General features: G+C 40.9%; 1 protein-coding gene and 1 long non-coding RNA gene across 3 annotated transcripts in view; one reads left to right on the forward strand and one right to left on the reverse strand.

The window, feature by feature from the left end:
* Positions 1 to 15815, reverse strand: part of LOC110071893 (uncharacterized) — a 38478-nt gene extending 22663 nt beyond the window's left edge. Inside the window, exon 1 of the long non-coding RNA XR_002299299.3 lies at positions 15725 to 15815. This is a non-coding gene — a long non-coding RNA (uncharacterized LOC110071893). The remainder of the gene's footprint in view (positions 1 to 15724) is intronic.
* Positions 15413 to 24328, forward strand: part of HBS1L (HBS1 like translational GTPase) — a 61113-nt gene continuing 52197 nt past the window's right edge. The window contains exons 1-3 of one of the 2 annotated variants that reach the window (XM_020779686.3): positions 15413 to 15536; positions 20508 to 20573; positions 21365 to 21496. In XM_020779686.3, coding sequence (XP_020635345.3) covers positions 15494 to 15536; positions 20508 to 20573; positions 21365 to 21496 — 241 coding nt within the window. In that variant the 5' untranslated portion in view covers positions 15413 to 15493. Of the gene's footprint in view, positions 15708 to 20507; positions 20574 to 21364; positions 21497 to 24328 lie in introns of both variants that reach the window. The other variant, XM_020779677.3, reaches the window with a different exon arrangement.

The following is a 24328-nucleotide window of genomic DNA, read 5'->3' on the forward strand; positions in this document are numbered from 1 at the left end:
ATTTGCTGCTTGGGTAACAGCCTATCCTCCATATTATTTTACCCAGGCTTTGTGCTCTGGAGAGGACACTCCAGCTTTCCATATAGCGTCGAAATAACATGGGAAGTAGCAGTTACCAGTTATAGGTCTTTGCTCGATTGGCATAGAGCATGACGCCAGGGGCTACTTTGGATGGTGGGAGAGGTCATTGCAACTCACTAGGTAGCTACCACCTGCCTTAAGCTGGGCAGTCCCCAGCTAGTAAGGTGCTGCCTTGCCAAGGTCTGTTAATTTCATGGGATGAAACCTGACAAACAGATCAATAACCCTGCACCATGCAACAATCAAAAGAAAACTTCTGCCCTAAAGTTGGGCCCCTGGAATGTTCAGACAATGACACCTGGTTTTTTCTGACGACCTGCAGGAAATAGACGACGTGAGGAAGACAGTTGTCATTAACATGGAACTGAGTAGGCTGCAGATGAACATTGTTGCCCTGCAAGAGGCGAGATTGCCAGACATGGGATCTGTCAAAGAAAAAACATTCTCAATCTTCTGGCAGGGAAAACCATTGAATGAGACCAGGGAATATGGTGTTGGCTTTGTGGTCAGAAATACTCTGCCGAGATCCATTGTTCTGCCTACTGTGGGGAGTGAAAGAATCCTGTCTGTGTAGCTCCACTCGTCAGCGTGACCGGTCACCCTCATTAGTGCATATGCACCTACACTGTCGTCCACAACAGAAGTCAAAGACAAATTCTATAATGATCTGGCAGCTACTCTAAAAAAAATTGTGCCTGTCTGTCTTAGACGAGTTGGACAGTGAACAAACTTTAGCAGAAATAAAAGCGGCCTTGGATTCCTTTGCCTCCAGTAAGGCACCTGGGAAGGATAACATCCCTGCTAAAGTGCTGTAAAAGAGATCATCACCATAAAGCTGTATGAAACCTTTTGTCTTTGATGGAGGGAAGGTGGAGTACCACAAGACATGAAGGATGCAAACATTGTCACATTGTATAAGAACAAAGGAGACAGGGGTGACTGTAATAACTACCGTGGCATCTCTCTTCTCAGCTTTGTAGGGAAGCTGCTTGCCCGTGTTGTGCTGAAGAGACTCCGGGTCTTGCAGACAGAGTCTATCCAGAATCACAGTGTGGATTTTTAGCTAATAGATCCACCACTGACATGGTATTTTCCCTCAGACAGTTGCAGGAGAAATGTAGGGAACAACACCACTCTTTGTAGCCTTCATAGATCTTACAAAGGCCTTGGATTTGGTTAGCAGGGACAGCTTTTCTAAAATACTTCCCAAAATTAGATGTCCACCTCATCTCCTTAACATCATCAGGTCCTTTTATGAGAAAATGAAGGGCACTGTAGTTGTTGATGGCTCAACATCACATTCCTTCGACATTTGAAGCAGAGTGAAACAGGGCTGTGTCCTTGCACTGACTCTATTTGGGATCTTTTTTGCTGTCATGCTGAAGCACGCCTTTGGAATTGCAAAAGAAGGTGTCTATCTCCGGACTAGATCAGATAGAAAGCTCTTTAATCTCTCTAGATTGAGAGTGAAGACCAAAGTCCAGCTGAAATGCATGCGGGACTTCCTCTTCGCCGATGATGCAGTCGTTGTTGCCCACTCTGCTGAAGACCTCTAACAACTCATGAATCGTTTTAGCAAGGCCTGCCAAGACTTTGGATTAACAATCAGCCTGAAGAAAACACAAGTCATGGGCCTGGGCGTGGACTCACCTCCCTCTATTAACATCTCCACGCAATGATCTCTGACACACTCTCCCTAGATGTTTAGCTGGATAAACACACTGGCAAAACAGCTACCACGTTCTCTAAACTCACAGAGTATGGCCTATAGAGCCTGTGTCCTGAGTATACTCCTGTACTACAGTGAGTCTGGGACCCTTTGTGCACGGCAGGAAAGGAACCTGAAAAGAAGACTGAGGGAAGATATAGCACTTTTCTAATATCTGAAAAGCAGTCATACAGAGAAGGGGTGTGGTTTGTTATGAATTATTGCAGAGTGCAGAACATGTAATAATGAGCACAAGCTATAGGAAGCCAGATGTCAGCTGAATATTAGGAAAAACCTCTTAACTGTTAGAACAGTATGACAATGGAATTAATTACCTTGGGAGTTGGTGAGCACTCCAACACTGGAGGCATTCAAGAGAAAATTCAACAACCATCTGTCAGATCTGCTTTAATTTGGATTCCTGTCTTGAGAAGATGGTTGGAATCAATGGCTTTATAGGCCCCTTATATCTGTTATTTTATGATTATGCACCAAATACAATAGCAATAAAAAGAAAACAAAAGTACTTTGAGGTGTACAGTGGTGCCTCGCAAAGACGCGTGCTCTGTTTTACGAAGAAATCGCATTACGACGAAGTTTTTGCGATCACAAAAGTGATCGCAAAACGATGTTTCCTATGGGGGGGAATTTTGCTTTGCGATGATCGGTTCCATGCTTCAGGAACCGATTCTTGCAAAACGACGATTTTCCTACAGCTGATCGGCGGTTTCAAAATGGCCGCCAGGTAAAACAAATGGCTCTCCGCTCTTTTCTGGGACGGATTCCTCGTTGCACGGGCAGCGAAAATGGCCGCACTATGGAGGATCTTCGCTGGACGGTGAGTTTCAAGCCCATAGGAATGCATTAATCGGGTTTTAATGCGTTTCTACGGGCTTTTTAATTTCACTTTACGATGTTTTCGTTCTACAGCGATTTCGCTGGAACGAATTAACATCGTAATGCGAGGCACCACTGTAATAGTGTTGCAAACCTTTTTGTTGTTATTCATGATTTTCAGAAGAAACTACAAAACATATTTGCTTTTAATGTGAATTAGGGTGTGTAGCAAGCTGGGTAGATTCAAATATATTTGGGGGATGGGGATAAATAGTAAGCATTTCAGATAAAATTGTCCAGAATAATTATGTCCTGAATAATCTTATTGGAGTTTGCTTTCTTTATCCGTAAGGTATGATGTAATTAAAATTCTCTAATGATTTTTAAAATTGGGAAAAGATTCATATGGCATATGATGCATTTTCCAGATCTTTAGAAATAAACCTTCTCCCTTGCTGTGTCTATTCACAATTACTGAAATATTACTCGCCACATGCTCACATTCCAATATTTAGAAAAAGAATGTGTTCTAAGCTATACAATAAAGTACCACTCCAAACTCCAGTTTGTGGCCATAGTTGATGCTTTCTACACCCATTTAAAATCCAATTTCAGTCATTAATACAAGGCAAAATGTACATCACTCAGAATTATGCATAATATTGGTTGATTGATGTAAAGATTGCTTTACAATTTATGTGCAATTTATTTTTTCAACATTTGACAATGTATTATTGGCTAGAATTATAACCAGTCAGTGTTTGGAGTAATTTTGTCATCAATAACTTAAGTTCCAGCATATTTTAATAATAGCTAGTCTGAGAATGACTAAGCCAATCTGGAATCAATCCATCATCAGCATCTTCTTACTGTTCCTTGTAGTTACAATTTGCATTTTTGAAAGCCTGTGATTCTCTTTACGTACAGGTGTACCTCGATTTATGAATTTAATGTGTTCTACGGGACATTACATAATGCAAAAAATTTATAAACCGAGGAACGGGGGCGCTGCTATAAACCTCCAGGGAAAATGCATCCCAGGGAAACTTCCTTTGTACTCTGAAAAACACCTTAAACAGAGGCATTATTTTCAATGGATTTTGCTTTGTAAACCGAAAATTACATTAACTGAGACATTTGTAAACAGAGGTACCACTGTAAAAAGCAGAAAACCAAACACTAGCAACTTGGAAACTGCAATGAAATAGAACAGCATTACGATTTGGAACTCTACGGGCTTCATTTCCCATGCCCACCCACCCCTTTTTTTACATTCTTTCAATATCTGGGCTTGGATTATCTACCATAATTGGTGAGGTTATGAAATAACACCCAATATATTTCTAAGGAAGTTTGTTTTATCACTAATGTTCCAACCAAAAATTAAGACTGTGGCTTTATTTTAATTTATTTTTAATGCTTCTCTCCAAGAACCTCTCTCTCCATGGTGGAGAGAAAAGAAACAGATTCCATCCATTCAGTTATTTGGTGCTATCAAAGTACTTGGTGCATAATTAAGGGACATTCTCTGATTTAAAGAGTTTTGAATCTAAATTTAGACAAGGAAGGAAAAACTTACCAAGGCAGTAATGTTTATTAATGGCAAAAGGAGAAAAGAAAAGAGTTGGCTATTAACCAGAGCTCTGATTTTAATATAAAAGCAATCTGTGACTCAGATACATCTTCCCAAAAATTCTGCTAAGGATATGTAATGTAAGAGAATATTGTCTTCAATTGATATTCACCAACTCTACATTCATTACCAACCATGATATGGAAACGTACACTTCCATTGATTACTACACCAATATTTTATTGCTCCTAAAAGTCACATTTGGTCTACTTGGAAACTCATCAGTTGAGAAGTGGATTAACTCATTGGGTTAGACACATATCTTATTATGACCCATCTTACTGTTTTGCACACTACACTCTAGAACAGGATTCTCAAACTCAATTTACCTGGGGGCCGTTGGAGGCAGAGTCTGGATGAGGCTGGGCTGCATCAGATTTTCCACCAAGCGGAGCAGGAGCCCGAGGAAGCTGCCCAGGAGTTTCCTTAGCCTGGCTGGGGCTCGGGGGGGGGGCAGGAGGAGGAGGAGGGGCGCACAAGCCCTTGTCACCAGCCATGACCCCCTCTGGCTCCTTTTTCACTACCACCACCACCAGCAGGAGGAGGACGAAGAAGCGGAGAAGGGAGGGAGTGCCGGAGACCGCCTAGCTGGGGGAGGGGGGGAGGAGGGCACGACATAAAATTTTTAAAAAACCCTCACAGAATCGCCTTGCCAAAGGAGAAAAGCCCCCATCGGTACTCGTGAAATTAAACAGAACGGGGCGGTCCCCCACAGGTGCATGTGCGTGCGCACACACACACACACATATATGGAGGTCCAGCAACCTTCCTCTGAGGGCCCCCCTCAAAAAAAGGTGCACTCAGCAGCAGCAGCTACCCTCACGACAGAGGAGCAAACTTTGCGAGGCGAGCCCAGGCAGCCTCCAGAGCCGAGGTGGCTCAAGCAGGACGATGAGGAGGAGGAGGAAGCACCTCTGGATGTTGAGGCGGCCGCTGGCTGGGCTGATGCTAGGGGTGCCAAGAGAGAAAAAGAGCCAGAGAGCCGCTTCCCTGGAAGAGATGGAAGCGGCAGCTGCTGTTGGCGGCGCTGTTGGAGGCGCTCTTCGAGGACGCGCCAGGAGCGAGCTCCGATCTCAGGCATCGCGCGGCAGTGGCTCAGGCGCTCGGGGAAAAGGGCCGGCAGCGCACCTCGCTCAGAGGCTTTCCCCCAAGACAGCACCTCTTGCACTCTCCATCTGGAACTGCAGCCTGCCAGCCAGCAGACAGGTGAGCCAGCTGTCAAGCTGCAGTTCTGGATGGAGGGTGCAAGAGGCACTGTCTTGGGGGAGAGCCGGCAAGTGAGTGAGGCTTTTTTTGACTCTTGACAGCATAGGATGCGTGGGCGCTTCAAGGGGGGGACAGGCAAGGTGGGGGCCGCACACTATCATCCAGCAGGCCACAAATGGCCCCCGGGCCGCATGTTTGAGACCCCTGCTCTAGAATATGTAAATTTCCTGTACTCAAAGAATCAAAGGCTGGTTGTATGAAATCTCTCTCTTTCTCTAGAACAGTGGTTCCCAGTCTTTAGTCATAGACTAAAACTCCCAGAAGCCTTCGCCACTAGGTGTGCTAGCCTGGATTTCTACAGTAGTTGTAGTCCAAGAACATCTGGGGACCTAAGTTTGTGAACCACTTCTCTAATATAATATCTAGAATGAGCTTGAAATTATAGCTATTCATTCCTACCAAGATTTTGTTGCTCTTTATTTCTCTCAGCAGTTACTGCCTTCCGTGTGACAAATGCTTACACAAACTTTTCTAACTCAGGAAAATTATTTGTTAACAGAATTAAGTACGTGAGAGCTGCATTCAGCTGTCACAAAATGTGAGCTACTATAAATAATCACATTTGCTTATTACATCCCCGTGTATACATGTGTTACTCTGAAGAAACACTTTCATCCATTCATTACTCAAACAGCATAGCTTCCCTCTTTGTGTTGCTGATTTAAAGAGCTGATGTGTAAATAGCATTTACAAGTGCTTAACCTTGTCAGTCTCTGTTTAGCTTTTGAGAGTTAATGCTGCATGAAAAAAGAATGTCACATCTGAACAGCACATGTGATGTAGTTCACAGCGTGATCCTAAACAGGACAATGGGATTTCTGTCCTAAAGACTTTTCACTGATGGAAGAGGATTCAATTAATTATTATTTAACTTCTACTTTAACTTTTAAGAATGAAAGGAAGTTTACACAAAAATTAAGATGCAATAAAATAAAAAGTACAAAAATTAAAAGTCATAAACAATTATTACCAACAGCAGAAATGTAACAACATCATAATGCCACAGGGCACATAAGGAATAATATGGACATGAATATAAGTATTAAATTAGCAGATTTGACAAATAAAACAGTTTTGACCAGGCACAGAAACTAGACACCAGGTAGAAATGGTGCATGGTGAGAGGCTATATGCCACAGTTGTTCTTTTTCTTTGACTACCAACCAATCAAGTTCTACCCATAGCTAAAAGAATGCATTATCACAGGAGAGCTCCCGAAGAAATCGTAATGATTAGACATATGCACATTTGTTGTTGTTGTTTAGTCGTTAAGACCTGTCCAACTCTTCATGACCCCATGGACCAGAGTACGCCAGGCCCTCCTGTCTTCCACTGCCTCCCGGAGTTGGGTCAAATTCATGTTGGCAGCTTACTTACGAACATCCCTACTTATGAAAATTTCGACTTACGAAAAGCTCTGGCTGCAAACAGTCTTTTTCCACTTACGAACGGAAAAAGGCAGGGGAAAGGGGAGGCAAATTCAAACTGTTGGTGGCGAAGAGGCTGCTTCTTTGTAGCTCTTTTGCCCCAACGGTTAGGAAAAGGGAGGCTCAGCCTCCTGGGCTTCCACCACCCTGGACTTCCATCACTGCTGCCACCGACCCTGGGAGGCGAGCCGCCAGACCATCTCAGCTAGGCTCAGCCTCCTGGGCTTCGAGCGCAGCTGCGACTGCCACCACTGGAGGCTTCCCAGGCTTCCCCGCTGCCATAACCGCTGCTGCCAGAGGCCTCCCGACCTTCCATGCTGCCGCTCCGGGCTTCCTTGCCGCTGACCGCCATCGCCGGAGGCCTCCCGCCCTCCCCCCTGCTGCCGCAGGCTTTCCAGGCTTACGTCAGGCTTACCGATGGTGGTTGTGGCAGTGGAGAAGCTGCGTGGTGGAGGAGGAAGGCCGGGTGGGCTCCCGGAGGGCTCCCGCTGACTGCGGTATCAGTGGCGGTGGAGCCCGAGCAGCTCAGCATGGCCAGGAGGCTTCGTGGTGAGGTAAGGTGCTGTTTGTTTGGGGTTTTTTTGCATTTTAAAAACTGTTTTGGGTGGCTTTTGCAGGGCGGGATTGGGCTGGCGGGGTTATGTTTACCTTTTTTGGATTTGTTTGTTTTTTTGCAGTCCCGGGGGCTTGCAGTGTTTTATTTTTTTGGGAGGGGTATTTTTTTCTTCGGCTGGAACAGATTAATAGGTTTCGAATACATTCCTATGGGAAATGGTGCTTCAACTTACGAAGATTTCGAGTTATGGCCACCGTTCCAATACGGATTAATTTCATAAGTAGAGGCACCATTGTATAAACATTAGCTACAGTCATTGCAAGGAAGGTCATCAGGTTATTTTTATTACTATTGTTCATTCTCCACAGCAGATAAATCATATATGAGTGGTATTACTGCAAACACGATTCTGCAGAATCCTGGACGAAGATATTGTGGAAAGATGATGGAGAACAGATGAGATCTTATTTTCCCATCTCAATGAAAATCCAACATATATGTCTGAGAAGTTGGGAAGAGAATTACTACTAACCCAAAGAGCCTGAGACTGAAGTCTTATATAACCCCAGTTCTACAACTATAATGTCATGCATTTAAAATAATAATTGTGTACCAACAAGTCAATTCTGAATTATGGTGATCCTTTCCAGGGTTTCATAAGCATAGAATATTCAAAAATGGTTTACCATTCTTTCTCTAGGGGATGCCCTGGAACTGTGCAGCTTGCCATAGCTACACAGGCTGGCTCTTCTCCGAGGAGACTCAGTGGCAAATTGAACTCCTAATCTTTGGCTCTGCTGCCAGATACCTAAATCACTGAGCTATTGATCCGGTTACCATGCATGCTCACTGGCTGTAAATTCCACTAAACTCTATAGGTCTTATTTCAGAACACTCATGCATAGTTTTAAGTGTAAATCATTGAATCAACCACTTGCTTATAGATTTTCCCTTTCTATTATACACGTAACATGTGATCACTTCTCATTATCACTTCAAAAACACATACAGGAAAAAAAGCCTGCTTAATTGCACTAATGACTACTTAACTGTGAACACCACTGGAGACAAGGGAAAAGGCAAGGTTCTTATCCATCAGAACACAATGGTATTATACTGCAGCTATATACTAGTCTTGAAAAAAGAGCTAGTAATTTTATTCTACTATATTTAGGCTTCCATTTAGCAAAAAGACCCTAGTGAATCATATTTCTGCTCAGTGCATGTATCCTGGATGAAATCACTGGTCTGGAATTGCTCCCAATATGAACCGTTTTTATATTATATTTATCTATAGCTGACAACTTAATGCTATACATTTCCTTTTTAAAGTTATGTCCCAGCTACATCAACTGACTAAACAAAGCCTACTCTATTGTCTCTTTACTCTACATTTGCCAATTTAAGACATGGTAGGTTATGTGTGACTGATTAGATAGAGTATTTCTAACTTTGACTTTTGTATATTGAAATAAGAATGGGAAGAGATTAAACATATATTTTGCAACTGTTTATAACATTAACATTAAAGCAGCGTCTGTAAAGTCCTATGATTGTCCTGAAATATTAGATGCTGGATAAAAAAAAACACACCTTCAAGACAAACAAATGCTTTAATTTTATTCTGGATGTAACCATTTTATTGTACAAATCCAGACAACATGAAATCTTCACTATTTTTTTTAAAAAGCATGTTGCTATTGAGTAAGACACTGTATATATATGCCTTTAAAAAAATATATAGAAATCTTACTTCACTCTTCAGGCAAATAGGCTCTCAGGTAAGGTAAAAGTAAAGGTTCCCCTAAACCTTAGTCCAGTCGTGTCTGACTCTAAGGCGCGGTGCTCATCCCCGTTTCCAAGTCATAGAGCCAGCGTTTGTCCAAAGACAGTTTCCGTGGTCACGTGGCCAGTGCAACTAGACATGGAATGCTGTTACCTTCCCACCGAGGTGGTACCTATTTATCTACTTGCATTTTTACATGCTTTCAAACTGCTAAGTTGGCAGGAGCTGGGATAAGCGACGGGAGCTCACTCTGTCACATGGATTCGATCTTATGACTGCTGGTCTTCTGATCTTGTAGCACAGAGGCTTCTGCGATTTAACCCGCAGTGCCATCAGGCTCGCCGAATGGTTTATAAAGGTTAAAAATAATCTAAAGGCACAAAATAAAAGGAATGGTGACTGGATAAGAGGAAGAAACAAGTACATCTGGGCACTCAAGTTTCTCTTTATAATTGCACAGGGATACACATAGAAGTTAAATTAAAGCAGAGCATACATATGACAGGGAGTATGTAGATATCTGTGACTGCAACATCTGAGAATGATGGGACACTAAGAAAATAGTGAATGACCTCAGTATGTGTAGCTCAACAAGCCCTTCTATCTAGCTGTGCAGTTGTAGACACAACTGTATTTGCAGCATGAAGAAATAGCCTTCTATTAGTCTTGAATGTAGTATCTTTTCATTGTTAGTAGAGTGCATCTTGAATGTTAAAGTCAAAAAGCTTACACTCTGTTCATGGATTCAAGGAATATACTGTAGATGTCAAAAACAAAATTATATAGGGCTTTTCAGATACTATGAATGTTTAGAGATAGTGGAGAAATGTGGGAGGAATTATACTCGGCAGTTTCTTATTCTCTATACTAGGGATCCTGCAAAACTAAGAACTCCAAACACAAGAATAATTTAAGTGCAGGTCCTCACAGAATGAACGGCAGACTCACTTTATATCTCCCCTTCTAAAATATGAAATCAAGAAAAATAAGGTTCAGAAGATATTGGTTGCTGTGGGTTTTTCAGGCTCAGAAGATATTCCTCAAAACAAGCCCTCCCAACTATATGATTTTAATTTTATTTAAGAATACTGTTGCTGTGTTACGTTGTTGTTACCAGGACTGCATGTTAATTTTATGACTATAAAATTAATTTTATGACATTATTGTTAACGATCTTGTAAGGGCTCTTGTAAACAGTTTTCCTCCAGGATATAGAAATACCTCAGTTAATAATATAAAACAGTGTTCCCCACACCCAACCTTTTTTTCAGAAAATCTCTGAGCTAAAAATTGTAGGAACAGGTCAAATGCACAGAGAGGACAACAAAGTGTCTTTGTTGGATAAGCACTGAGTATGAACTGAGAGCCATCTTACTTGGAGCACTAGAGTCATTTATTATCCTGTCAAGGACTTCGTTAGACCTCCTCATTACAGTGGTGCCTCGACTTACGAATATCCCTAGTTGCAAAAATTTTGAGATATGAAAAACTCCGACCGCAAAAAAATGCTTTGACTTGCGGCTGGAGCTTCGAGTTACGAGAAAAAAAAACATGGGGGGCGGAAAAAGTGCAAATTTTGAACTTTTACTTGACTGTTGGGCAGCGAAGAGGCTGCTCGTCTGCTACCTCACTCGTCCCAGCGGTTAAAGAGTGGATAGGGAGAGAGTCTTCAGACCACCAGGTAGTATTTTTCTTTGGCTTTTTAAAAAAATTTTGATTTTTGTATTTTTGACCTTTTTTAAAAACAGAGAGACTACCTGCTCTGGGTGAGTACATACACTGTACAGAATTTACTGTACTGTACAGAGTTTTTTGCAGCTTGGTGGTGGGGTAGGGCTAGGTGGGGGGCTATGTTTCTGTGCTCTGATGGGTCTTGAAGTGTGGATTTAAAATGTGAAAAGTAGACTGCAATATTAAATTAAAATTAAATGTGAAAATTAGACTGTATTTTTTGCATTCTGTGGCTTCTAGGGTTTGAGTACTGTGACCTCTCTGTTGTTTTAAAATGTGTGGGTTTAAAATGCGGCTTCAAAGTATTTTTTTCTTTGGGGATCTGTTTGCTGTAATAATGGTTGCTGGTTGTTGATGCAGGCAGGCAGGCAGGTTTTAAAATGGAGTTTTAAAATGGAGTCTACTGTAGACTCAAGGCTCTTCCCCCCCCCCCCATTGTCTTCTATCTCTCTCCCTCTATGCTCTCTTTTTGTGATGAGGAGTTCTGTGCTGGAATAACACTTGCTGGATTCTGTGGCTTTTTAAAAGGTGTTCTGTTTAAAAGGTGTTCTCCTGCCCCTTTTTTAAGCTAAAAGGTGCTTGGTTTTGTTTAAAAGGTGCTTGTTTTTAAAGGTGTTCTGTTTAGAAGGTATCCCCTCCCTCTTTTCCTGCCCTTTTTTTGATCTAAATTCATCTAAGGTCAAAAGAAGAAAAATTCTCCCCCTAGTGGTAGATTACAGATTAACCGGCTTTGGATTAGTTCCTATGGGAACTAATGCTTTGATTTAAGAATGGTGCCTCTACATAAGAACCAAAAACAGCCAGAATTGATTAAATGGTTTTCAATGCATTCCTATGTGAAACGGTGATTCGACTTATGAAAAATTCGAGATGCGGCCACCATTCCAATACGGATTAATTTCGTAAGTCGAGGCAACACTGTACTGCAGATGGAAAACTGAAGGTGGTACATAGTCATTTCAATAAGACTATGAAGAAATACCCTTCTTGGATGCACACCTTAACATGATGAGGGGTTTGTGTCAGAGAAGGTGAGAGCAATGCTGTCAGGATAGACTCACAAAGCTGGACTGCCAGGAAGCTGGAACGTCACAGCTGAAGCAACAGACTAAAATCCTAAAATGATAGGACTACAGTATTTTAAGTCAAAGACAAACTGATTAGATTCAGATGACGGTGGAGTGAAAACAGATAGAAGAAACATCAATATTTTAATATATGTTAATGACACCATCTTAATGGCAGAAAGCAGCAAAGTCTTGAAGTGACTTTTGGTGAAAATGAAAGAAGAAAGTGCCTAAACAGGACTACAGTTGAACATTAAGAAGACAACTTTAATGCTGACAATGAAGATACAAGCATTGTTAAAGCAATCATTAATCCAAATGGAGACTGCTGTCAAGAAATCAGAAAAAGACTGAGACTTGGAAGGGCAGCAATGAAGGAATTAGAAAAGATCATCAAGTGTTAGGATGTGTCATTGGAGACCAAGGCCAAAATCTTTCCTACTACAGTATTATATTCCTGGTTACTATGTACCAGTGTTAAAGCTAGACAGTGAAGAAATTTGACAGGAAAATAACTGATTTGTTTGAAATAAGGTGCTGGAAGAGAGCTTTGTGGATGAAAGATGAACAGGTAAATCCTAGACCAAATCAAGTCTGAGCTATCTCTGGAGGCAAAAATGTGAAAAATTTGAAACTGAGGCTGTTCTACTTTGGACACATCATGAGAAGGCAAGATTGTTTGGGAAAGACAATAATGTTAGGAGAAATTGAAGGCACCAGGAAAAGAGGAAGAGCAAATATGAGATGAATTGATTCCCTAAAAGAAGCCACAGACTTGAGTTTACAAAAGCTGAGCAGGCCTGTTGAGGACATGACATTTTAGAGATTGCTCATTCATAGGACTGCCATAAATCAGAGATGGCAGCACTAACAACAATCCCGAAATACCTACTTCATATTTATTGCACGGAAACGATCACCATGTGGCTGTAATTACTCCTAGTTTCCGCAACCCTCGGTAGCTTGCCAAGATGGAAAGGATCCCAGTGATGCCTCAGAATCTTCAGGGAAAGGAATCAGAAATGTTTTATTGCCTAAAAATTTCAATGGCTAATAATATCATCAGCCTTATGCAATCTAAATTATGCTGCTGTATTTCAGCTAATATAAATATTTGTTTTATGACAATTATGCAGAATTTTTATCTGCATTGTATTAAAGAACATGCCTAATAGCGCAGTAAGAAAAAGTATATGAATTCTTTCTTTCATTTTTTGTGGTAAACTATTTCCTTAAAATTTGTGGGTAAATGTCTCATTATCAAGACCTTGCATATTTCAATATCCACCCAATTTTGTGGTATTACTACTTTTTTTTCAAGTGCAGAGTGACAAGTATGTTGATACAAAAGAATCATCATACTGCAGGCATGAACTTTTATCAGATAGGTTTTTATGTAGATTTGTAAATTATAGACTACATCTGTAAAAGAAGATTAGTCCTTTCAAGATAGTACATTTGTCCTAGCAATTGAACTTTACAATCCGGTCTTAAGAAATTCAAATACAGTGCCAACAATTTGATGAATTTGGTATTTCTTAGTTATCAGATTCACTGAAATGAAAAATAAAATAAATTTAACTATAATGCAACAAATGTATAACATTTTAAAAACATTTCCTGTGAAATCTTATACTTTTATTTATTCCAGTGAAGCACATGAGATAAGGCACTCTTATACTGTACCAATTTTCTAGCCAAGGAATTTGTGCCCAAGTGCTGAAATTCTACTGATCTTTGTTTAGGGTTTTCATAACTTGCTGCTGCTAATTATAATTAATTAACAAAGTGCCAGAATGTAGCAGTTGGTGTATAACTAGGCACCTTACTGAGACTTGCCCCAACATTTCATCATTTTAGCAACAGGAAGTTATCAGAGGCCCGGAAGGGAAGAACAAGAAACTGGGCCTTCTCGTCAGTGGCCCCTCGGTTGTGGAACACTCTCCCAATGGAAATCCGCCTGGCTCCCTCGCTGGGTGTTTTTAAAAGCCATTTAAAAACTTGGCTCTTTAGGCAGGCCTTCCCTCCAGTCAATTAATTGATCTTTCTTTCTCAATTCTTTCATCTTGATAATCTCTATATGCATCTGTTAGTAGGTTTTATCATTATGTATCTTATTTTATTTTATTACTCCTGCAAGCCACCCCGAGTAGACTTTTTCTAGAGGGGTGGGGTATAAGTCCAAATAAAGTAAAGTATCAAGCCTTACACCAATGCTAGCAAGATTCTGGCCATCATAATCTAAACAACACAGCTTTTCTTTTTCTTCCTTTTTTGGGTCTTAGGATCAGAGTGATGCAGTGTTTCTAAAATTGCAACACAGCCAGGGTCAAATCCTCACCTACAATGCAATATTGTAAGCATCAACTCAAAAGTAAGCCTCTTTGAATTCAAGGACACTCAATTTGACCCTGGCTGTGCTGCAATTTTAGAAACACTACATCGCTCTGATCCCAAGACCCAAAACAGGAAAAAGACAAAGCTGTGGAAAGGTAAATTGAGTGCAGGATCAGCCATGAAGCTCCTTAAGATTCTGGTTATGAGACTAAGCTACCTCATGGGGTTATTTTGAGGACACAGTCGCGGGAGCCTCTGACTACTGCTTCACACGGCTTGCTAAGGGCCAGGAGAATAATGCCCCTCAATCAAGGATTTAGATAAAAGTCAAGAGCTTGATACACTGAGTCACGAACAAACGCTTGACTTTATCAGAATAATGGCATATGATTACATTACTTGGCCACGGATTCAAGATGAAACTTAAAACGTGCAGAAACTACACCCCCCCAATCCATTCTCTGTAAAATGAAATATTTATTTATTTATTTATTTATTTAATTTATATGCCGCCCACTCTACCCAAAGGTCCACATGCTGGGAAGGCGATAACTACTGATATTGAGAGGAAGACGATCTAGAGATCTATTCCTTTTCTCATAACACGGATAGCCTCTCCTGAGAGCTCTTCAAGCTACACAGAGGCATAAAGGCTGAAAATACACGAGAATAACAGGCATGCACATGGGAAGCGCCTCCGTTCTCCCCGTGTCGCCCTGCCCAGCCGAGACGGTGGGACTAAGAGTAGCTAAGGACGGCGTACCTGGGACGTAAACCCCAGGGAGCTACAAACGCCTCCCTCCTGCAAAAGCCCAAAGGGACGCTGGCCTCACAATCGAAGCGAACACCTTTGAGCGCAAAGCCCTCGCTTGATTGGCTGGAGCGTCGTGACGCTATATATGACGTAGCCGAGGCTGGCGCAAACAAGCAAGGACAACTCCAAGTAGCGCAGGGACAACACCTCCCCCTCTCCTGCGCGTCAAATTAACCCGTCCCTCCCGCGTTAAAACGGTCGGGGGGGGGGTTGCGCATGCGCGCTCGTGGTGGAAAATAGCGAGCGGAGCATGCGCGGACGTGAAGAGGAGAAGGAAGGCGTGACGTTACGCGGTAGGCCGTAGCCGACAAACATGGCGGCTCGGAGGCTTTACGGGCTCCAACTCTTAAGGGTGTAAAAAAAAAAAAAGGGGGGGGCAACTTTCGGCCCTCTACCTCAGGCCGTCGTCGGCACGCTCGTCATGGCCCGGCACAGGAACGTGCGTGGTTATAACTACGATGAAGGTAGAGAGTTGTTGTACCTCAGGAGCGCTCATTGCGCTCTCCCCTTCCTTCGCTTCTTGTGAGGGCCTCCCGCGGCAGTCTCGTCGGACCCGCTGGGAGTGGAGACGGAAGGAAGGAAGGAAGGAAGGCAGGGAGAGTGTCAGTGACGTCATCAGCACGTTGGGGGAGCTGCCCAGCCGCTGGGGGCAGTGGGGGGGGGAGTCTGGCGGTAGCGAGGAAGTGGGAGATGATGGGGAGCGCTGGAGGGGGGGGATGGGCCAGCCCTAGGTCGCGGGGGGGGGAAATAGGGTGGCCCTGAGCGGCTCGAACTGTGAGGGTAGGTGGGTCTTCTGAGGATTTGTTCTCACAAATATGACATTCGGCATATTTAACTTCTGTCAGGTGTTTCAGCGGAGGAACACCAGTGTTTAGATGAGGAGGCTTCAGGGATTGAAGCCCAGCTGGCCCTGACAGGCATCCGTCCCTTTTAAACCTGATGTATTTAGTTGTTCAGACTTGAGAGAATTTCATTATTGCACGTCCAGCTCTTGGCCTCCTGAGCCAAGTGGCCTTAAAAGAATTGTACAAAACAAGGAAGAGAGAGGTCCCGCGGTGGTTTTCAGACTCTTGTCCTTCAGAAGTATCATACTTCACCTTCCAGAAACTGTAGTTACCAAGCTTAGTGTTGGACTTCTAAGAAGAATTGTCCAAAACGTCTGATGAGCCAGGGCTGAGAACCACTGCAGCAGAAGATAAAAACCACATGGGTCTATCAGGAGCCTCCATCAGTTTGGTGGATATTGGAAATGAAGAGAACATGCCTGTTTACATCATTGTTATGTGTCGTCATGTCATCTCTAACTTACGGTTACCCTATGAATGAGTGGCCTTGCTCAGCTCTTGTAAGCACATGCCAGTGACTTTCTTTACGAGTCAATCCATCTCATCTTTGATGTTCCTCTTTTCCTGCTGCCTTCTACCTTTTCCAATATTATTATATTTTCTCATGATGTGCTCAAAGTAGGACATCCTCAGTTTCAAAATCAGAGATTGTTCAGGCTTGATTTGCTCTCACTTTTTCGTCTTCCTGGCAGTTCAGGGTATCCTCACAGCTCTCCTCCAGCACTGCTTTTCAAATGAATCAATTTTGTTCTTGTCAACTCTTGTTATTGTTCAGCTTTCACCACCCATACATGGTGATTGGAAGTGCACGAGTGTGGATGATATTGCTCTAGTGACACTTCTTTATACTCTTAGTATTATGTACTTAAACTGTTGGTTGGCTAGTGTGGAAAGGAGGAGAAAGTAATTTGTTGGTGTAAATCATTTCACAGTTCAGCCTTGTAAACCCTCTCACAAGTTTTGGTTGTATTTAAACTGTCCATCAAGAAGAGATTTTAAAGCACTGCTTTTTCTTAGTGGTTCAAGATCAGATGACTCAAAATATGTTTGATGCATTAAACTTTTGTTTCCCAGAATGTCTTTTTAGTTATTTTTAATAAATTTTGTATAAATATATAATTCATATATAAGCCTCTGGAGTTTTTATATGTTTTACTTAAGAGTTGTCTGAAAATGATGAGGAAGTATCATAGCTTTATTTAAACCAAAAGTAGTTGTATGAAGGAAGAAAAAAAGAGTGGTTCGAGCCAAAGCTAAGTATTTCTAGGGTCTTTTTTTACTGGAAGAATTAACAGTGGGTTTAAGTATTTCTGGGTAGGTAGTTTAGTAAATTTGATATCTGGCTGCAGAACTTGATTCCCTGCTGTGCCTCCCAGAAGAGCCATCCTGTTTAATTTTTGGGCAAGCTGCATAATCATAGAACACCCCTAGAGGAAGGGAATAGCAAACTACTTGAATACTCAACACATTGAAATACTAGGGAAAGGTTGCTCTAAGTTAGGATCAACTTGATAGCACTTAATTAACATATTAAGTATTTCTCATTTAAAATTGGTTAGACTTGCATTTTCAAGTGTCTGCTTTTAGACTGATATTAAACGTCAGGCAAAACAAACTTATAAAACAAGCCTTAATAGAATGCTGTCATTTCAGGACAGTGCTGTGTTTATAACAGCTAATTTTGTCTAACTTGTCCATATTTCTGCACCTTAAATCACAATGTTCAGTAAGCGCAGAACATTCATTTTGAATGCTTTTGGCATTTTCGATTTTATGTAATTTAATTTTATTAATAAAATATTTGTGACATCACAATAATTTCAAACCAATTATGGCTTGTTCCCTGCATCTGGATGCCTAAATTTAGCATAACACTAATAAATAAATAAATATTATTGCTTATACAGTTGTACTAGATGACATCTTTGCACAAGCAGTGCAAAAGGTTGTGCAATCACTGGTGCAATTGTAGTGGTATTAAATACCATCCTTGCTCTGATTCTGAAAATGAGTAACCACTGTTGTATACCATATACTAACAGAATGACATCATTCAATAGAGGCCAAGTTTCTTTTTAATGGCTATTATTATTTAAAGCAATTACTCCCAACCTTGGGTCCCCAGATATTCTTGGACTAAAACTCCCTAGATATTTTTGGACTAAAACTCCCAGAAGCCTTCATCACTAGTAGTGCTGGCCAGGATTTCTGAGAGTTTTAGTCCAGGAACTTCTGAGCACCCAAGGTTGACAAGCACAAATTTAAAGGACAACATAGATTAATGAAGAAGACTTGAAGACTCTAATACTGTATTTCCATTATACATTTTGTCTGTGCTAAAAGGAGACAAAATGTACAAAATTGGCTCAATGTACTATCCAATTTTCAGTCCCATTGGACGGAGCACTGTCTCTGTCTTGGTACTTTGCCCCTGCGTTTGCACACGATTCTGGCTCTGCGTGTAGGGTTCCATTGCAACCAGAACCTATCACAATTGCTGCGCAGAAGAGGAAGACAGCTGCACAGAGGGAACTGGATTCATGTGTGCACTTGCATGTGCCCAGCTTAGCAAGAACCTTGCTTTGGCTTGTTTTTACTACTGAATACTTCTGATTAGTGCATTGTAGTGACAGGGCTGGTTGCTGTTAAATTCTACAGTGGCAAATATTGTCCTGAAACCAAAGCTACAAACTTCTGATCCTTGTGAGATTGGCACAGGATCTGTTGAACTCTTCAGGTGTCTCCCTGTAAGTGAGACTGAAAGAGGAAATATGCTAGCAGTGGAAAACTGGCATGCAAGGAAATGCTGTAGCTCTGCAGGAACTTTTGGCCCTAGGTATATCTCCCAAACGTTTGATGATTTGTCTATGCAGTTATAAACAGAGTGCAGATCATTTTCCTCCTATTAGTTTTAGATGGAAGAGTTTGTCCAAAATGGGAATAGTGAAAGAAAAAAGAAGAAGCAGACAGTCTTACTCTCCCCTCCCTGCCCATACTAGAAGGGCTTTGGATTTTTCAGTAGCTTTCATGTCAGGGCTCTGTCATAGCAAGTAGGATTGCCCTTTCCATTATTTCAATCTGTCTATCATTTTTAATATGGGAACTTTGGTTCACACTGTTTTCCTGAAGGCAGAAAATAGCTCCTTGCCTTAAGATAATATTTGAAGGTAGCTGACCTTGGAGCAAGGGAGGAGTAGGCTACCAAGTAATGACTGTGATGAAGACCTTCCTATAAAAGAGTTTTTTTCATATTCCTGAAATTAGATTACAGTGGTGCCTCGATTTACGAATTTAATCCATTCCGGAAGATAGGTGTAACTCGAAATGGTCGTAAGTCGAAGCACCATTTCCCATTGAAATGCATTGAAATGCAATTAATCCGTTCCGGCCAAGGAAAAAATCATAAAAAAATCACTGCAAGACCCATCGGAAACATGATTAATCCCTTCCAGCCGAAGGGGGGGGGAGCAAGCAGAGCATGCAAGACAGATCAGAAATGGGGAAAAAGCAAAGCAAAAAGCAAGCAAAGCATGCAAGTCAGATTGGAAATGGGGAAAAAGCAAAGCACCAACCAACCAACCCCTCAAGACCCATTGGAAATGGGGGAAAAAACTCCAACAAACAAAACCCCCAAGACCCATCAGAAATGGTGGAACCCTCCAAAAAAGAAATAAATCCCAAGACCCATCGGAAATGGGAAGAAAATTTACCAACAAACAACCCCCCAAGACCCATCACAGCACAGAAACATAAACCCCCCAGCCCAAAACCACACTGTAAAAGCCACCCAGAACAGTTTTTAAAAAGCAGAAGGTAGCACCGTACATTACCAGGCGGTCTGAAGCCTCCTCTCATCGCACGCTCTTAACTGCTGGGGCGAAAGAGCTACAAAGAAGCAGCCTCTTTGCCTACCAGAAGTTAGCAATTGGAATTTCCCACCTTTTTTTCTGTTCGTAACTAGAAGCTCCAGCTGCAAGTCGAAGCAAAATTTTGCGGTTGGAGCTGGTCGTAACCCAAAATGGTCGTAAGTCAGGACGTTCATAAGTCGAGGCACCACTGTATCTTAAACCAAAATGAATCAAATGGCCTAAACTGAAATGATGTTTACCTGTAGTGTGTCTTAATGAATATTGTAACATTGTCCCAAATCTAGTTGCTTAGCATAGCAATAGGAATTCGGTGAGTCAGCTCATCTATATGTTTGATTGGTTCAAATGGGCTTACTCTAAGTGTGACTTACTTTATCATAGCAGTTTGCATCTAGAGTAGGCTCAGTGAACTTCTGGAATTGACTCATTAAATCCTTATTGATTCAATGGATCTACTCTAGGTTACACTAAGGAACAGAATTGTGGCCATTGTATCTTAAATTATTTAAAATTCCAGTTACAAAAATTCAATTGTACTTCTTCTTCTTAGACTTTGAAGAAGATGATCTCTATGGGCACTCTGTGGAGGACGATTATTGCATTTCACCCTCAACAGGTTAGTTTAATATATGATCATTACCGTGTAGGTTAGTATTCTGTTTAATGCCTGTGTTATGTCACGTAGCCTTATGAACTCCAGCTATAGTGGACCTTCTGTTTCAGTTCTGTGCAGAACTGTAGATTATAGTAGCCTATATTTTTTAATGTTACATAGCATAGCACAATAGCATGTGGGAAGAAGAATAGCGGCAATAATGGCTAAAGATGACATTCATGATTTGCCTAAAATCTCCTAGATTTTAGTTCTTATTATTTTTCTATCCTGAAGAATAGTTGTATGCATTTTGGCTGCTTGCTTGTCCCTAAAGAATATAGCCCTGATCATCAAAACTGTTTCATGCAACTGTGGCCATATGTCTGTACTTAAAAAAAAAATGAAACATAGATTTAATTTTAGCTTCAATCAGTGTACATTTAATTCAGATTAAGTATTCTGAAGACTATGTGAATGATAATAGGAATTTGAATATTCAGTACTTTAAGAAACAAATACTGAATCTAACTTTCAGAAAAATAAATTGTGAATAGTTAGAACAATGAAAATCAGCTTTGCTGCTAATTTTAAAGAAAATATCCAGTTGTCAATCTTAGTTAGATTCAATGCATTAAATGTGGGGCTTGATAAATCAATGCTGAAATAAAGACCATTGATACAGTGAATGTATTTTAATTCAAAACATTTCTTCAACAATACAGAAGCAGTATTTTTGGAATACAAGAGGGATTGGGAGATGTAGGGTAATTATATATAATTGCAATAGCTCTCGTTATTGGTTTCCATTATAGCTGCTCAGTTTATATATTCAAGACGGGATAAACCTTCAGCATTTACTGAGACATTAGAAGAAGAATATGGCTATGAAGATAAAGAACATAGCAATTGTATCTCTAGTCACGAGCTAACTGGAGTTGAAAAGGGTAGGTATAGATTTTTTAAAAATTCAATTAATGCATGTGAGTCATGTTTTTAACTATCTTGTAGAAACATTGGCTGCCTATGGGTAACTTATCTCCTACAAAGGGGTCATGATTTCATCAGCAGTGATGATTATCTGTAATTACAAACTTCTGTGCTTTTTTGACTCCCATATAATCCCTTGCATCATATGGAAGCTGTGGGAATTGCTGGATGGAAGTTTTTAATTACAGAAAATTGCTTCAGAAACCCTACTGGCATGTGTTGGAAAAATTATGGGAGAGAATTAGGACCTTTTAGTTATCGAAAATTGCACCTGCTAATGGCACTGTTGGCCTTCCACAAGTGTAATGCCATCAGAATTTCATCCATTATGGTTTTGACTAATAAAGTGATATAATTCTAGCCATCGTGGTTTGCTGTAAACAACATGGACCTTTTTTGTCATAATACCTGAAATTGGCTGGGACACCTGCCCACAAAACTATTCCAGTGGCAAAAACCAGTAGATTTTGGTCCCACGTGTGTTTTGTCTGTTAAGAAACCTGCCCAACATAAAGTGATTGAAATTTGGGGACATTGTTTACAAACCTTCTGGTAGAAAAGTAAAAAAAAAGTATCTCTTGTATATTTAGTTCTGTGTGAACTCTGCAATAAAATAGTAATGTAGGGGACCTTTATGTCCCATCTGACCATATGAGAGTTAACAAATGGGGACTATTGAGTGGAGAAGTGTACAGACAAAGAGGTGAGATTTGACATAACTCCCTTTTCTCTCACATGAGACACATCATCCTATTGTAGACTGTAGCCCATTTGTTCATTGTGGACTGTAGCTCATTGTGGACTGTAGCCCATTTGTTCAGAGCCATTTGCAGTTGTAGGCACATTAATCAGGAATCTGGCAGTGCATGATCCCAAACAGGATAGATTTCATTTAAATCAATTTAAAGTTTAAAAAATTAGATTTTTTGATGATTTAAATCAAAAAAAGTTTTTTAAAAATTTAAATTGTGATTTAAATCCTTTTTTAAAAAATCATTGATTTTTATCAACTCTAATTCCAGATGACACAGATGTGTACATGCATACAAAACAAACTAGGTCTCCATTCTACATGGAGTTGTGGCATGGACATGGAAGACCTCTATCATCATGACAATAGGGACTAAGTGATAGAATGTAGCCTTGTTTATATATTAATGCAGTCAAGTATGTGTATGCCTAGGTAGTCTAGAGCAGTGGTCCCCAACTTTGGGCCTCCAGATGTTTTTGGACTTCAACTCCCAGAAATCCTGGGAGGTGGCAAAAGCTTCTGGGAGTTGTAGTCCAAGAACATCTGGAGGTCCAAAGTTGGGGATCTCTGGTCTAGAGATACAAGTTGTTTCCAGTCAGCTTTCCTCAGTGAGCATGTGCTCAGCAAGTTGTATGTATGTGTGTGAGAGAAATACCTAATCACTGTTTCTGTCACTCACAAGGCCCAGGTTTAGAGCAGGAACAGATACAGTGGGGTCTTGACTTGAGAACTTAATCCGTATTGGAAGGGGGTTCTCAAGTCAAAAAGTTCTCAGGTCAAATCTGCATTTCCCATAGGAATGCATTGAAAACCATTTAATCTGTATCTGCTCTTTTCCGTCCATAGAAACTAATGGGAAGCTGCTATTCCGCCTTCGACCACTAGAGGGGATATTTTGTTTCTTTTTTTCTTAGGTCAAGAAAGGTTCAGGGAAGGCAGGGAAAATACAGTCCAGGCAGTACAGTACCAGGCAGTCTGAAGACTGTCTCCCAATCCACTCTCTAAACACTGGGAGGAGTGAGGAAGCAGACAGGCACCCTTTTCACTGGCCAACAGTTAACTGAAAGTTCACTTTTTGCACTTTCCCTGCCTCCCACGTGGGTTTTTTTCAGTTCTTAACTCAAATCTAAGTACTTAAGTCAAATCAATATTTTCCTATGAGAGTGGTTCTTAAGTCAAAATGTTCTCAACTCAAGCCGTTCTTAAGTCAAGACCCCACTGTAATTTAAGCAGACCTGTGAGCCATGATGATTTTGTCCCTAGAAAGCAGCACGAGCCATACCAGGTCAATAAATGGCCCAAATGGCCAAAAAAGTCAACTTTTTAAATATAGTGCTTACAAGTGTCAAAATAGCATCTTGTGGTTTTGGGGGAGCATCAAAATACAATAAAATGGGAACCATTGCTCTTGGTGCCCTCCAAGAGTTGAAGACACCATCAAAAAAGCATTGAAAATTGTACTGGAGGCATGGGATGATCTGGAGGAATAAAGCCTGTCCTTGGGGGCTGCATGTAGGCAACAGGCTTCAACATACTCTCTCAGAACAGTCCTGTGTTTAGCATCTTTATTGGAAAAATATTCTACTCAATTCCTGTGTATTGTATGAGCTAACTTTATCATTTTTATGATATATTTCTTTAGAGTTGCTTACATTTCAGTCTGTTTATGTACTATAGAAAGGCATTGAGTTTCAAGTTCCATTAAGCTGTTCCATTCCATTCAGTACTTAAAATTTTAAAGCTGTATAGTTAACACATTTATTTTAGCAATCCATTTAAATTGTTTGTGGTTATAGTTACCCAGTTGTTAGAACTAAGGACTGGAAACATGCTGCTTGCCTTAGAAGTTAATTATGGTATCTGTAAATGTTTAAAATGTGCTGTTAAATGACTTGCCAAATTATTTTGAATTATTTAATGCTGAATATATGCATTTTGGTCTTTGGAATCAATGCAGCATTTGTTGATGATAACTGCATAGCTAAATAGTCATGCTTTTACAAATGTTGAGAACACTTTACTGCTTGATGACATGAAG

Source organism: Pogona vitticeps, chromosome 1 (assembly GCF_051106095.1).
Source record: "Pogona vitticeps strain Pit_001003342236 chromosome 1, PviZW2.1, whole genome shotgun sequence".
Lineage (NCBI taxonomy): Eukaryota > Metazoa > Chordata > Lepidosauria > Squamata > Agamidae > Pogona > Pogona vitticeps.